The sequence below is a fragment of the Cajanus cajan genome, chromosome 1, assembly GCF_000230855.2.
Source record: "Cajanus cajan strain Asha chromosome 1, NIPB_CcT2T_4, whole genome shotgun sequence".
In the NCBI taxonomy this organism is placed as follows: domain Eukaryota; kingdom Viridiplantae; phylum Streptophyta; class Magnoliopsida; order Fabales; family Fabaceae; genus Cajanus; species Cajanus cajan.
Window position 1 is genome coordinate 78,351,970 of NC_138517.1, and position 16,119 is coordinate 78,368,088.

Consider the following 16,119-nt stretch of genomic DNA (forward strand, 5'->3'; position numbering starts at 1 on the left):
CTTAAGTCAGCTAAATTTTACATCTTATTAAATGTTAATTAACGCTTAGTACATTTTTTTTTTTTAAAACGCTTAGAACATTATAGTAATAGTTATACTTGGATTCTTAAAAATGATTGATTTTATTGAGAGGCAAAGTATTTAATACTAATGGTGTCGTGGGTGGCACACATAAATGATAAATGTAATACCTTTGTTTGAGTTGAGGAAGTCGTTAGAATCGAATTCTTCGCCCTTTTAATTTAATAATAAATATTTATGTTAGCCGGGCCGGCCCCGTGTGTCCGGAAGTGCTGCCACCCCTTGCCTAGGGAGGCCGGTTTATTTTATTTTTCTAAAATTATATAATTACAAATTTTTTATATTATTTTTAAAAAATAAAATTTCCTTTTATCTACACATCTTTGTATCGAAACAATATGATTCTAAATTTTTATTATTGACCTTTTATGTATTATATTTATAAATAAAAAATATATATGTTTTTGTTATATAGAATTTTTTAAGTTTGGTTTATCATGTTTTGATCTTGTTTGAAAATGTATAATTTTTTTCTTAAAATTATTTATATGTTGATTTTATAATAAATGATAGTATAGAGATGAATTGAGCAAAAGTATAGTATATTTTAAAAAAAATTGTTAACATTATATATTATTTGTTTAATATCATAAAACATGTCATTTTTAATTAGTTAATTAATTAATTTTACATTAAATATTTATATTTTAAAAAGGGTTATATGTAAGAATTTATTTTAACAAATCGTAAATTTGAGTGGTATTGAATTCAGATAACTTAAACAAGATATCAGGGTAATCACTCAAATTCTCTAATGGAGATTAATTATATATTTTGTTGATGAATATTTTGTATCAATAATATGATCTAGATGTTAATCTTCTTCTTTTTGTGATAACTATGACAATGATACAAAGTATTTACCATTAGAAACAAATTGGTCTCCATTGAAAGCCATGAACACACAAGATAGGATATTCTTCTCCCAACATAATGTAATTCCATACTCAAGGTCAAAATTCAAACCCTAAACATCTTAATTGAGAAACATAAGTAATTATCACTTATATCAATTAATGTTGGCTCTTGAGTTTAGCATGAATGTGTATTACTTTCGTTTAAGTCTTTAACACAAACTCTAATATTTAGAATAGACATATTTGAAATTGTGATCATATATTTTTATTCATTATTTTTTTAAATTATACTTTTAGTTTTTTTAAAATTTAATTTAATTATACTATTTCCAAATGATTTATTTTAAGTAATTAAAGTAGATGAAATTTTAAAACATTTATTATAAAATTGAATAATTTTTAATTATATTTCAATTATACAGATAATGTGATTTAAAAATGTGCTAATATAATAATCCTATTTTTAATTAGATTAGAAACATGCATTACTAACTTAAGTACACGCATAAGTTGTACTCTTGTACAAACTTTCCCAATATTTTATAAAAAGTTTTAAATAAAAAGTAAATATATTTAATATTCTAAGACACACAAAAAAATACCGTATAAAATAAATAAGACTGTAAGGAAATATTATAGGAAGATAAAGATAACATGAAAGAATTCAAAATTAATTTTACCATACAGATTCAAAAAGTGATATAACAACAACATAACGATAACAAGCAAGCATGAGTGGGAAAAAAGTGGAAAATAAAAGGACAGAAAACAGTACATGGGAGGGGCCACGGTGTGAAATTGGGAGTTGCCAACTGTCGACAAGTGTTGTCTATAATAGCTACATCACCTCCTCAATCTTTGCCTCTATAAATATGCCGTTTTTGAAGACAGCACATACCATGAAATCATGAGAGAGGGATCTTTGTTTGAACAAATCTCTACTTTCCTGTAAATTTGGTTCCCTTTCCCTGTTATGTTGTTATCTATCTATAGTCTTTTTCCTACCCTTATCCCTCGCTCCCTGTAATTACAAACTCTTCCACCATTGGATCTGCCCTTCCTTCCCCTTCCGGCAAAGGTACCCCCTTTTTTTCTTCTTTATGTTTTATTCTTATTCTAAGGCCCGAGACTAGTTTAAAGTTGTTGACTTTTCTCGGTTTCGTGGCTGCCCATTTTTTAATCCTTTATGTTTTTTAATGTTGATGCAGGTATCATTGTATAAATATACTTTTTCTGGGGTTATTTTGTTATGTGTTGGCCTTGTTTCTTTCCTGGCTTAGAACCATTTATGTGTTTTCCTTACTTTGATTACCTCCAACTATTTTTTGTCCTAAAGGGTTTTACTTTTATGTTTCTTCCTTTTTATCTCAAGACTTGATTATTTTTTTTTGTCTGTTTTGTTTAAAGGTTTGAAATTCGAATAGTGGCTTTTGGGAGCTTAAAGTTGTATCATTTGGTTTACTTTTCCATGCCCTTATAAATTTTAAAGGGAAAAGTAAGATCGTTAATTATGTTTATAGGTTAGGCTCAACTGATTGAATTTTTTCTGTAATTGTGATGCAGGGTCAGTCTGTTCCTGGGATTACATTTATTTTTTGTTTGCTTTCGGAAGGGTTGTGGTAAAATAGAGCCTAGGAAGGGAAAGAAAAAGTTTTGGCGGTTAATGAGTACTTTATTATTGTCTGGATTTGTCTAATGTGCAATCATATAACTATAAAAGGGGTCTTAATTGGGGTTGAGTTGTATTGCAAGTTGTCTTATTGACGATTTATGGTTTCAATTAGACCCTTTGTGCATAACATCCTTTGAGGAGGTCATTTTGTATGATGGGTTGAGTTCAAGGATTAGGTCTCTGAGGGCAATTAGTGGAAGATTTATAGAATAACAAGCAGGGAGAAGTTGGATTAGGGTTTGAGATGGATCATAGAAGTGCAAAGGATAGGGATACTGAAGTTGATCTTGAAAGTGGATTGCCACTAATTGGAGATAATTCAAAGAGAGTCTCTACTCCTGGTGGTGCAAAACCAGGAAAGACATTATTTGCTAAGGTTTCTTCTGGGTTTGTAGGAGGTTCTGTTAAAGGTGATGAAGGGACAAATTTATGCTGCAATGAATCAAATTTAAGGGAAGTTTCTGCGGATTTGATGAAAGTAACAAACAAGCCAATGGTGGGGAAGGATTCGGCGAATCGTACGCCGGCGGGGAAGGACAAACGGAAAAAGGCCTGTAAAAAGGCTCCCAAGCCTCCAAGACCTCCACAAGCTCCGACATTGGATGCAGCTGACCATAAGCTAATCAAGGAGTTATCTGAACTTGCCATGTTGAAACGCGCGAGGATAGAGCGTATGAAAGCCTTGAAGAAGATGAAGATTGCTAAGGCATCAGCACCATCTTCCAATACCAGCAGCATTCTGGCTTTGCTGTTCACTATTGTCTTCTTTGTTGTCATAATATTCCAAGGTAACATTTGGGATTAAAGTAGATTTTGAAATTTGTCACTCATGTGGCATTTTATTTATAATCTTGCGCATTACAACATGTAGGGATTTAGCATTTTCATTCCAAATTTTGAAATAAGTACTATGGTTGGTGAATTGTCATAAAGCTTTCATTTTAAAACACACTGTTCTGTCAGAAATTGATAGGATCGTTAACTTACTAGAATATGGGATTGATTCAAATATTATGGAATCTGAACTGCTTGGACATGTTTACTAGGAAATTTTCACATGCGCTATAGAGCTCTTATTTGACTCTTTCTGAGACAATTTGCTATAAATAGCTCACTTTTTCCAACAAGCTGCTTAGAGATTTATGATCAACTGATCACGGTTTTGCTTTCTCTTTCCGGATCAAACTCCCCTTTTTTCTTTGATGTGTTCACAATTGTGGGCATAAAGGATTGCAATTATGCTGCAAGATGGTTCCCCGTGGTTCAGTTTCCTTTCATCAATATTTTGATAATATCTTAACTATGTTTACCTTTTATGGTCTATAAATTCTCATAATTTTATCAATCATTCACCTGTTACTTTTGGTTTAAATTATAAGGTATGCATGTAGTATGCAAGATGGGATCAAAATAATCCCAATGGTCTTAATTCTTTCATATGCTGACAAGTTTCAACATTTTAGCTTAATCATTTTTGTTTTAATTAGAAGTTCCTTTTGCAGGCATGTCATCTGGAAAAACCTCAGTGGTAAGTTTCCAGGGATCTCCTGTATCTGCAGGGGGATCAGAGGGTGGTTTAATTTCGATTGAGTTCCAACCCAATCCTTCTGCAAGTAACTCAAATGCTCCTGGTTCAGAGTCTCATAAGTAAGTTCAAATGCACGCCACACAACACATTGAACCTCTCCTTTTGCTCATTTGTTTCCTAAATGTATGTGGATAAACTTCTTCAGATGTACTTATGGAAAGAAAAATATAAAGAAGTGAAATAAACTTCTTTCTAAACTAAAACTAGTAATTTTTTGAAGAAGCTATATCTTTTAGCTAATTCTAGGTTATGGAGAAGATATATTTCATTTTTTTCTCCCTATTTTTTTCCCTTAGAAATATTTTTTGCAGAAGTTAACTTTAAATACATTATTAGTTAAAAATTTGCCTAATATCAATTTTGCTAATTCATGTTATTGGCACCTTGCAGTTTTGTACAGCAGGTAGCAGGTTCTGATTTGCCTGAAAAACCTATGAGAGATTCAGGTTAATGCACTTTTATTATGAGAAATAATATCAATGCCTGTATTTAACGACGAGATTCTCATGCTACTCCTTCAAGCCCTTAGTCTTGACTTTCACGATATATATTTCTTTATTTGTTGGTAATTTATCCCCTTATGTATATTAAATCAAAGTTGGGGGTGAGTTAAATTACCGTAACAGTGCTGCTAGCTTCTTCATTGTCTTGCTCAACACGTGTTGTTACTTTTCACCTCTTCAGCAACTTTTGGTTGCCTACGCTGGATGAGAATTTGAGTTGGAGATTTTGCTTTTGAAGCCCACAAGCTATGATTCTATTTATCATGTTCAGGTGTCTTTTTTGTCACCGCTTTAATTAAGACAACTGGTATGTAATAATGTGCTTTTTGTTACTAATATTTTACGTACATTAAGCACATTTCAGAATAAAGGGGCTTCATCAATTACTTTTCTCGCCAGAAAGGAAAATTCTCATTCAGGATAACCATTGAGGCGTGTGGCACTCTGAATTTCCAATTAAGAATAAGGTGTCAGATGTGGCTCTCGATATTGTCAGATATGATGCCAATTTTGACTTTTATTAGCATGAACATGTGACATTGCTTCATTTGGGATCCTGAAAAGAAATTAAGATAAATTGAACATTGAATCGGAGGCGTTTAACATGCTTATAGTAGGTACACATTTGTGGCTGTTTTAAATCAATGGCTAGAAATAAGGATGATTACTAAATGTTTCCCCAGAGGTTTGACTCTTTCGGATTTGATGCTCTTATAATAAGATATGATGTGAAAATAGGAGCAGATGCCATAAAAGTAAGATAAACTTGAGATAAATTTAAGTCATTTCTAATGTTTGATGTGTATTATACTAATGAATTAGATAATATTATATAAATTAATATATTCATTATAATAAATAATATAACATTATAAATTAATATATAAATTAATATTATTTAATATATTTTAAAATTTATATTTAATTTATTACATTATTTATTTATTATATATATTTTTGTTATTTGTATAATCTATATATATATATAATAATAATGCATTACAATATAATTTAATATAATATATACTGTAGTATAATATAACATATTGGATATGGAGTTGCATCATGTCAGGTCCCGTCTCATGTTCACAAAATATCAGAATTGTATAAAATAAAAAAAATAAAAAAAATCCAAGAGTTCATGGCAGGTGTTTTGCCTGTTTATTTATTTTTAATAAGAAATGAAAATTTAACGTTTTATTAAAAAAAAATTAACAAAAGTAATTAATTTATTATTATTATTGTTGTTATTGTCGTCTAAGAGAAAAAAAATATCTCAAATACGACCCTATTTTCACGAGCAAGTTATGTTATTACTCAACCATATTTTCATATTTAAAAAAATAACTTAATAATTACCAAATAAAAATTCAAGAAAACAACTTTGGGTTCATATTCAAGAAAACAACTTTGAACCTTGGACCTGAGCACTCTGATTCTCTATTTATTTTCCCTTTGTTCAAGAACATGCAATAAATGGAGGACAGACTCACAATCAACCAAAAAATTAGGGGTTAAAAGTTTAAATAATACTCCCTTGGTCTCATACACAAGAAAACAAAAAAACTAAAGCTAATATATTGATGAAAAAATTATTTTTACAAAATAATGTTGAGAATAATCAACACAACTACTTTCTGAAAAATATTATTACGGATGTAAATAATAAAAAAATTAAAATTACTTTAACAATTGAAATAATATTTATTTTTTGACTTATTCTCTTTTACACGACAATTAGTATTATTATGAGACTGAAAGTGTGAGAAAAACAAACATACCCAGAACATGATGTTCTATAGGAAAATAGATCCTCTTCATTTTCATTTCATTTCTTAAATTTTTTGAAAAATTAATAAAATAAAATTAATGAAACTGATGCATATTTTAGAAAGTGACATTTTATATTTTTAAAACTTTAATAATAAAAAATAGAGAGAAATTTTTACTCGTTCAAAGTTTGTTAAATTCCTCTTCCATACGAAGCTTCCTCATAAGGACATCGACACATGTGCTAGAAGAAAATTCTGGATGAGTGAAACTCAATTCCACAAATGCTAAGAAATTTCTTCCTCAAATCCCAATTTCATAATAGAATTAGGAAACTACTATGTTCCAAATTCCAATAGGTTGTCTAGTTTTATAGCTTCTACCTACTCATTTGAAAGTTTATTACTTGGGAAACTATTTCCACGCATAATTTTTGTCCACATACTGTACTTAAACATGGTCACTCTGATAACTTGCTTTCACCTATCAATTACATCGATGAATGAAAGATAAAAAAGCTGCATTCATTTGCATCTTACACAACACTTTGTTAGTGCAGAAACATAGAGGTAGTCAAAAACCGTATGGTTTATAAAGATCTGCTTCAAAGTACACATTCAAGGAAGAACCACACATTATACAAAATCAACCATCTAAGTGTTTATTCAATAAGAATTAGACTACTACTATTACTAGAACTAAGTTACTAACTACTCGATAATCATCTTCGATAATACTTCTAGAATGAGAAAATATGAAAAAAAAATGAAATAATATTTTTATAAGCTAAAATTAACTTATATATTAGTTAATTTATATTAGTTTATGCAAAATTTACTTCATTTTTTTTTCATATTTTTTTAACCAAAAGTGCTTTTAAAGATAAACTAAATGGTATACCTACAAGAAATGAAACAGAAAAGATTGATGAACAAATCATCCCTTAAGAAGCAATTTGATTATAGCAGAAGCCACATCCACGAGCTTCTGCACAATGTCGTTTCTGTCCCCTAAGGGTGCCTGAGATGCGCCAGAGAATTTCTTGTTACAGCTATTGATTTCTTTGAGAGCATCAGAAATGCAGTAACTGGCAAAGCCAAAACGGCCTTGGCTTATGGCATCAGCAGCTTGAGGGAGAATGTACTTGACAAGAGGGATATAGGACTCAGCACAGAAGGCCAAGGCTTGCTCCAACTCACGGTCTGAGGTGCTCTTGATCAGCCCCTCAATGTAACTCAGTGTGTCACTTGCATTTGCCAGAATGTTGTTCACCATCAAGAGTGCCACCCCTTTGAGATCAGGTTTCGGACTGAGAGGGTTTGAGTGCAGGATGGAGCTGCAAAGGTCGTAAAAGGGTGTCTTTTTGCATATTTGGTCTGCCAAATCGCCATTCCCTTCCTTCCATGGGACAGACGGTTGGGAGAGTGTGAAGGGAATACAAGTGGAAGCAAGGAGAATGATGTGAAGTGCAAAAGAGGACACCAAGTTTGGGATTCTCCTCATTTTTTTCTCTTGTGATGATGGGTAGGGGAATGAGAATGGTCTAGGCTCTTTCTTGGCTCCTATTTTTAGGTTCACAGAATGATCATTTGCTAGTTCTTGGGGGGTATGTACCTCACATGAGAACAGAGAGAAATGTGATGTTAAGAGGGTTAAAAAAAAGAAGCAAATAAAAAATACAAAAGTAGGTGTAAGAATTGAAGTGTAAAAACAATAGGATTTACCAACATAGTTAAATTATTCAGAGTATCATGCCATTTAAATATGTGATTAGAAATTTAATATTAAGGTATGTGTATAAACTTGAAAAGAGCACATATCATCTAATATTGTTATTACAAATAAATTTAGCTATTGATTTTACAGCATTTTGTTTCTAAATAAGTCAACTAAGTAAGAATTGTAAATGGATTCCATCTTTTAATTATTAAAAAAATAAGTTGAGAAGAGACAATTTCTTTTATACATTGAATAATTAATTAATTTTTAAACTTAGATAACAAAAAAAATTGATAGATTAGAACAATTTATTTAATAAAAATTCATATTTGATTATTGTTATGTAGAAAAATTCATCAAACTACTCACAGTCACATAATTGTGAGCAAAATTAGCCTCTAACATAATGAAATAGAGACACCCGTGGTAGAGAAAAAGAACTTGAAAAAAAAAAAAGGATTGTTAAAGTTAATTTAATCATTAGAAGTGTTAAAAAATTAGAAATAAGAAAAAATAGTTGGACCCCTAAATGTTGTTGTGGGTGTTTTTTTCTATGTTATGTGAATTTTGCAGCCCTTTCTAGTTTTTACATTAAAAAATGGCGAGGTTTGGTGTTTGGTGATTGCTGTTTTTAACCATGGGATGGCCTTGGCTCTACACGTTGTTTAAAGTTAACTTGGCCCTTGGTTCACGGGTGTCTTATTCACTTGGCTTTTCTGGTCAATGCCACACCTTCTTTTATGTCCCCTACCCTACCTCAAGATGCCAAATTTGAGAACTTTCTAGACTATGCTCTCTTCATTGAACCCTTCTGTTGGAACTAAAGAAAGAAGAGAGGGCCTAAGACCGACACCACCACGACCACTGTTTTGCTACTCGGATTTCATTCATTAAAACAACCACCCCATGATTACGTGTAATGTAATACACCTTTTTTTTATAATGTTTTTTCAAATATCAAAGCAGAATCATTAACTAGCGCACCAAAAGACACTTGCTAACTAACAAGAATTATTGGCATCATCGTCTACTTCCCTCCTAGAGAGTTTCTGTACTGGCAAGGCCTTTCGGCCACTATATGGTCGACACCCGATCGGCACCTGAAAGACCGAACTAGGTGACCGACACTCAATCGGTACCTGAAAGGCCGAACCAGGTGGTCAACGGCTGATTGGCCATTGGATACCTATGGAATATGAACTATCATTAATCAGGGGACAAGAATTATCCTTAATCAAGAGTTAAGAGTTAATCACATTGATAAGCTGATTAGAGGCGTATTACCTAATATGGTAATCTTGTCATAGGGCCTAGAGGGGTCAGGGTCCATAAATGTCAGTATAAATAGCTCAAGTAAAAAGGTAACGTCACTGTTCATTAATTATTCTAGATACTCGTGCATGTCCTGACTTGAGCATTGGAGTGCCTTTTGCAGGTACCAACCCCTTCACCGGAATATTTTATTGGAGTACTCATTTGGCCCTTCACCACCCAGAAGACTACGAGTGTATCCCAGACAGGTACATTTTGGCGCCCACCGTGGGGCCGAACTGAGGCGATACTAAAAGATCAACTAAGCGAAGCAATGACGATAACTAAGAGAACGAACGTAGGAGATCATCAACCTGAAGAGGAAGAACATGTAGAAGTGGTAGACGAAACCGATCTCTCTAAGACTGTTCGGCTGTTGAAACAAGAGATGGAGGCAATGAAGCAGCAACGAGAAAAGGATGCGAGGGAGCTTTCGGCCTTGAAAGCCGAAAATGAGGCACTAAAAAATCAGGATCCATCGTGGAAACCCACTCAAGCCATGAATACACAAACTCAAAGGTCGTATCAATCCCAGGCAATTTACACCTCGGCTCCTCATGCCTCGGCTGCAGCACCTCAAAAATTCCCTTCGGCCCTACCCACAGTCGGCCGACCCACAAATTTGGCAACTGTCGGGTCACACCGACATCCATTTACCCCCTCCATCATGCAGCTCCCTCTGATGGACAATTGGAAATTTTTACCTATTGATAAGTATGATGGTACTACTGATCCTGATGAACATCTTGATGTTTTTCTTACGCAGGTAACCCTGAGCACTACGGACGATGTTGCCTTGTGTCGCATTTTCCCTACATCTCTCAAAGGCAGGACTTTGAGCTGGTTCACTCGGCTACCCCCTAATTCGATCGACTCATTCAATACTTTATCGTCTCAATTTACAGTGCAGTTTGCAACGAGTCGTCCCCACAGCTTGACATCTTTATCGCTGATTAGTCTTCGGCAAGATAAGAAGGAGACGCTTCGAGTTTTCATGGATCGGTTCAACAAGGCAGCCTTGGAAATCCGAGATCTTAACCCGACCGTAGCACTTCATCATCTGACAACGGCTTTAAAACCATGGCCATTTGTTAATAGCCTTTGCAAAAAACCCCCTTCAGATATGAATGACTTACGCAGGAGAGCTGATAAATATATGCAAATGGAGGAGTTGGCAGAGTTTCAGAATCAAGCCCGAGCCGAAACCATAAATAAAATCGAAAAGCCTGGAGAGTCATCATTTCGGAGTCGCAACAAAGAAATAACACTTCGGGAACGACCTACACGAGGACCAAAATACTCGCAGTATACACCCTTGAATGCAAGTCGGGCAGCGATACTTGAGCAAGCTCTCGCCTCCGAAGTGTTGGCTGTTCCAAAAAGAGCAGCCACCCCGCCGTGGGCCGATACCAACAAGTCTTGCAGGTATCACCGCAATCGAGGACACTCTACCGAAGAGTGCGCAGCTCTGAAGGACAAAATTGAGGATCTAATTAAGCAGGGGCAGCTTCGTAATTTTGTAGATCGGTCAGACTCGTCTCGGTCTCGCTCCTCATTCCAATCTCGACACAACGATCGACATAGGCAAGATCACGCCGAGAGGCCCCGACGTGAACGTAGCAGGTCACGTGAAAGAAAGGATGAGCCTACAGGATCACATAAGCGAGTCATTAACACAATTGCAGGAGGATTCGCCGGAGGGGGTTCAACCTCCTCAGCCCAAAAGAGGCATTTGCGTGTCGTTCGGTCGATACACGTGGTCGACAAACAGCCAACTCGGAGGCTACCGTCAATCATCTTCACTAATGCTGACTTTCAGGGCATTGATCTCGTACAAGACGACCCAATGGTGATAAGTGTCGAAATTCATAACTGTATAGTTAAGAAAACATTGGTCGATCAAGGCAGTTCGGCAGACATTTTATACTGGAACACCTTCAAGCAATTGGGTATCTCGGAGAAGGAGCTCATACCTTATGATGATCCCCTGGTAGGTTTCTCTGGAGAAAGAGTAAGCACCAAGGGATACATCAAACTCTTTACCCGTTTTTGCTTTGATGAACAGGAATACAGAAAAATCCAGGTGAAGTACATAGTGGTGAACACTAGCACATCGTACAATATTTTGCTCGGTCGACCATCATTAAACATGTTGGGAGCAATCGTCTCTACGCCACATTTGGCAATGAAGTTTCCATCCGAAAAAGGAAACATCCTTACTATTCATGCCGATCAGAAAGCAGCGCGGGAATGTTACTATGCCAGCTTGCGAATAACTCCTATGGAAGAAGAGAAACAAACAAAATCGAAAAGGGTTCATGCAGTAAACCCTTCGGCATCCGCGGAAACCCAGGACTGGGATCTTGATCCTAGGATCAATGAAGAGGACCATGTAGAACCAATTGAAGCCAAGATCTCTTTGCAAATAGGTTCATCACCATCTCAGGTGACTTACATCGGTGCCAGCACTCCCGAAAGAGACCGCTCCGCTTTAAGCAAGATAATCATCCGGAACCAAGATCTCTTTGCATGGGTACCGTCAGATATGCCTAGCATCAACCCACATTTCATGTACCACAAGCTCTCTGTTTGCGCCAACGCACGACCCATAGCTCAACGCAAACGAAAGATGGGGACCGACAGGAAACTAGCAGTCGAAGCCGAAGTAGCCAAGTTGATTGAGGCAAGATTCATTCGGGAAGTACAATATACGACATGGCTAGCAAATGTGGTCATGGTAAGGAAGCCGAACGGAAAATGGAGAATGTGTACTAACTACACTAATCTCAACAAAGCATGCCCCAAGGATGCTTATCCATTGCCAAACATTGACCGATTAGTTGACGGAGCATCAGGGCATAAATTCCTCACTTTTCTTGACGCGTACTCCGGATACAATCAAATACGCATGCACCCCGGCGATGAGGAAAAAACAGCTTTTGTTACCGATTCGGCCAATTATTGATATCAGGTGATGCCTTTCGGATTGAAGAACGTTGGAGCCACATATCAAAGGTTGATGAATAAGGTCTTTCGAAATCAAATTGGAAAAAATATGGAAGTATACGTCGACGATATGGTCGTCAAATCCGAATACCTTGATCGGCACCTATCTGACCTTGCAGAAGTATTTCAACAACTTCGTAGACATGATATGCGATTGAATCCAGAGAAGTGTGTATTCGGCGTTTCCGGGGGTAAGTTTCTCGGCTTCATGCTATCAGCCAGAGGCATCGAAGCCAATCCTGACAAATGCCAAGCAATCGTCGGCATGAGAAGCCCCCAAAACCTTAAAGAGGTGCAACGGTTAGCCGGACGGCTCACATCCTTGTCAAGGATCCTGCCATGCCTAGCTGAAACGGCAAAGCCTATCATTAGGCTGTTAAAAAAGGTAAAGTTTGAATGGTCGGCCGATTGTGAAGAAGCATTTCAGATGTTAAAGCAACGCCTCAGATCCCCTCCAATCCTCTCAAAACCCGATCCTCAGGCAAACATAATTGTATACTTGTGTGTGTCGGACGAAGCAATCAGTGTCGTGTTAGTGCAAGAAAAGGAAGTACAGCAGCCTGTGTACTTCATCAGTAGGATGCTCCAGGACTCCGAAACAAGATATCAACTTCTTGAAAAAGTAGGCTCGGGCTAGTCCACACGGCCCGACGCCTTCGACAATACTTTCAGAGCCACCGTATAATAGTTCGCACCGATTACCCCATCGCCAAGGTTTTGCGCAAACTTGAACTAGCCGGACGCATGATGGCATGGACAATCGAACTTTCAGAGTTCGATTTGTCATTTGAACCAAGGGGACCGATTAAAGCGCAATGCCTAGCAGATTTTGTCAATGAGTTGCAGCCGCAAGGCCATTTTGTCAGTGACTTATGGACGATGCATGTTGATGGTTCTTCGAACAACCAGGGCAGTGGAGCGGGAATAATCCTGCAAGCACAAACTGGGCTAATACTCGAGCAATCTTTACGGTTTGCGTTCAAAACCTCAAATAACTAGGCCGAGTACGAGGCATTGCTGGCCGGTTTGAGACTTGTGCAAGAAATCAGAGCTCGGCGAGTGGTATGCTGGACAGACTCAAAAGTTGTATCGGAACAAGTCAATGACAATTTTCAGGTAAAAGACCCTAACTTATTGAAATATTATCACTTGTTTCGGAGAATGCGTGACCATTTCGACGAAGTGCAAGTAAAACATACGTCGAGAGAACACAACGAAATAGCTGATCAACTAGCTCGATTGGCTAGTAGCAGCCGAAAACCGGGACAGCTAAGAACTACACTCCACCTTGACCTCACCACCCCGAGCATCACACCGATTGAATGTTTGATGGCCGAAGAGCCTCCCCAGACTTGGATCACTGAAATGATGAATTACATTGAACTTGGAAAAGAACCATCCGACCCTTCGGCCGCCAAAAAACTCCGAACACAAGCTGTCAGGTATTCAGTTGTTGGTGGACAGTTATATCGTAGGGGTTTCTCGGTACCTCTTTTGAAATGCATCGATTCTGCACAAGCGGATTATGTTCTGAGAGAAGTTTATGAAGGTATATGCGGATCTCACTCGGGGGGAAGGACGTTAGATATGAAGGTGCTTAGAGCAGGCTTTTTCTAGCCAACTCTCAAAAGCGATTGCATGCAGTTCGTCAAGCGTTGTCTTTCATGCCAAAGACACGGCAACCTTATCCATGCCTCGGCCGAAGAACTACATAGCATTAGCTCGCCTTGGCCGTTCGCAATGTGGGGAATGGATATACTTGGACCGTTCCCAATAGCTAAAGGACAATGCAAGTTTTTATTCGTCGCAGTAGATTATTTCACAAAGTGGGTCGAGGCCGAACCACTGGCCAACATCACAGCAGCCAATGTTCAGAAGTTCTTGTGGAAAAACATTATAACTCGCTTCGGCATCCCTTACGCCCTTGTAATTGACAATGGTCTCCAATTCACCGATCAAAAACTCAACCGATTCATCCAAGACCTCGACATCAAACATCGGTTCACATCGGTTGAACATCCACAATCAAATGGTCAAGCCGAAGCAGCCAATAAAGTGATCCTCACAGAGTTAAAAAAGAGATTAGGAGATGCTAAAGGAGCTTGGGCCGAAGAACTGACGGAGGTCCTATGGGCCTATCGGTGCACTCCTCAGTCCACGACAAAGGAGACCCCCTTTCGGTTGACATATGGTACTGATGCCATGATCCCCGTTGAAGTTGGGGAACCATCTTTTCAGCGACAATACTTCGAGGAGAACTGCAATGAGGCATCCCTCCGAGCCGAAATAGACATGGTCGATGAAATTCGTACCAAAGCACAGATCATGGCCGAAGCTTGCAAGCAGCGAATGGCTAGACGATTCAACTCGGCACTCACTAAGAGGGAGTTTCAGGAAGGAGACCTTGTGTGGCGAGTACAAGGATCGGCAAGATGAAACCCTGGAGAAGGCAAGCTGGCGTCCAATTGGGATGGCTCATTCCGGATCCGACATAACCTTCATAATGGAGCATATAAACTAGAAGAGCTCTCGGGAAAAATCATTCCTCGCACCTGGAACTCAACTCATTTGAAGATGTATTTTAGTTAAGACATGCTTGTAAACAAAGGAATTTATCATCAATGTATATGCATGGTGCACTCTTTTCCTTGATCGGTCTTTTTCCCCTTATAAAAAAGTGAAAAGGGGTTTTGGCCGATAAGGTTTTTAATGAGGCACCCATTAATGAAATGCAATTTTACTCATTACTCGTCTTAAATCAATTGTCCAAAAAGGCTTCCCTCCCGAGTGACCCCACTCGGCTAAGGATGTGCCTTCAACTATCAACAAAAAAGGCTTCCCTCCCGAGTGACCCCACTCGGCCAAGGATGTGCCTTCAACTATCAACAAAAAAGACTTCCCTCCCGAGTGACCCCACTCGGCCAAGGATGTGCCTTCAACTATCAACAAAAAAGACTTCCCTCCCGAGTGACCCCACTCGGCTAAGGATGTGCCTTCGGCTATCAACAAAAAAGGTTTCCCTCCCGAGTGACCCCACTCGGCCAAGGATTTGCCTTCGGCTATCACAAAAAAGGCTTCCCTCCCGAGTGACCCCACTCGGCTAAGGATGTGCCTTCGGCTATCAACAAAAAAGGCTTCCCTCCCGAGTGACCCCACTCGGCCAAGGATGCGCCTTCGACAATCAACAAAAAAGGCTTCCCTCCCGAGTGCCCCCACTCGGCCAACGATGCGCCTTCAGAATTCACTTAAAAGGCTACCCTCCCGAGTGACCCCACTCGGCCAAGGATGCGCGTTCGACATTAACACAAGATGCAGATAAATCAACTACCAATTGTTATACATCATCAAAAGCAATCAAATCCGAATGAACCCATTCAGTTTTGATCCAAAATCAATCAGGTCCGAACGAACCCATTCGGTTTTGATCCAAAAGCAATCAAATTCGAATGAACCCATTCGGTTTTAATTCAAAAGCAATCAAATCTGAACGAACCCGTTCGGTTTTGATCCAAAAGCAATCAAATCCGAACGAACTCGTTCGATTTTGATCAAAAAGCAATCAAATCCGAACGAACTCGTTCGGTTTTGAATCAAAAAGGAAGTCAAATCCGA

The 16,119-nt window shown here is 37.6% G+C and overlaps 4 protein-coding genes across 5 annotated transcripts; 3 read left to right on the top strand and 1 right to left on the bottom strand.

The window, feature by feature from the left end:
• Positions 1–1,797: 1,797 nt before the first annotated feature.
• Positions 1,798–5,290, top strand: LOC109804507 (uncharacterized). 2 transcript variants are annotated; one of them, XM_020366353.3, is made up of 4 exons: positions 1,798–2,016; positions 2,502–3,398; positions 4,113–4,257; positions 4,589–5,290. In XM_020366353.3, exons 2-4 carry the CDS (start codon positions 2,855–2,857, stop codon positions 4,647–4,649), a joined length of 750 nt encoding a protein of 249 aa, XP_020221942.1. In that variant the 5' UTR covers positions 1,798–2,016; positions 2,502–2,854; the 3' UTR covers positions 4,650–5,290. The 2 variants fall into 2 exon arrangements, with proteins under 2 accessions (XP_020221942.1, XP_082919550.1); XM_083063424.1 differs by lacking the exon at positions 1,798–2,016 and adding an exon at positions 2,042–2,146.
• A 1,510-nt stretch (positions 5,291–6,800) lies between these two features.
• Positions 6,801–8,149, bottom strand: LOC109804397 (cell wall / vacuolar inhibitor of fructosidase 1). Its single transcript, XM_020366213.3, has one exon. The coding sequence runs from the start codon at positions 7,972–7,974 to the stop codon at positions 7,408–7,410; it is 567 nt and encodes a 188-aa protein (XP_020221802.1). The 5' UTR covers positions 7,975–8,149; the 3' UTR covers positions 6,801–7,407.
• A 1,626-nt stretch (positions 8,150–9,775) lies between these two features.
• LOC145955829 (uncharacterized) lies at positions 9,776–12,466 on the top strand. The gene has a single exon (XM_083071049.1). It carries the CDS (start codon positions 9,776–9,778, stop codon positions 12,464–12,466), a length of 2,691 nt encoding a protein of 896 aa, XP_082927175.1.
• Positions 12,467–13,668: 1,202 nt separating this feature from the next.
• Positions 13,669–14,124, top strand: LOC145955838 (uncharacterized). The gene has a single exon (XM_083071055.1). The coding sequence runs from the start codon at positions 13,669–13,671 to the stop codon at positions 14,122–14,124; it is 456 nt and encodes a 151-aa protein (XP_082927181.1).
• The last annotated feature ends 1,995 nt before the right edge of the window (positions 14,125–16,119 follow it).

Bases quoted from the DNA above. Each gene is read 5' to 3' on its own strand.
- LOC109804507 (XM_020366353.3), top strand. From the start codon at position 2,855: ATGGATCATAGAAGTGCAAAGGATAGGGATACTGAAGTTGATCTTGAA. The intron at 3,399-4,112 runs GTAACATTTGGG...TTCCTTTTGCAG, and splicing joins TGTTGTCATAATATTCCAAG to GCATGTCATCTGGAAAAACC. The intron at 4,258-4,588 runs GTAAGTTCAAAT...GGCACCTTGCAG, and splicing joins CCTGGTTCAGAGTCTCATAA to TTTTGTACAGCAGGTAGCAG.
- LOC109804397 (XM_020366213.3), bottom strand. From the start codon at position 7,974: ATGAGGAGAATCCCAAACTTGGTGTCCTCTTTTGCACTTCACATCATT.
- LOC145955829 (XM_083071049.1), top strand. From the start codon at position 9,776: ATGACGATAACTAAGAGAACGAACGTAGGAGATCATCAACCTGAAGAG.
- LOC145955838 (XM_083071055.1), top strand. From the start codon at position 13,669: ATGCGTGACCATTTCGACGAAGTGCAAGTAAAACATACGTCGAGAGAA.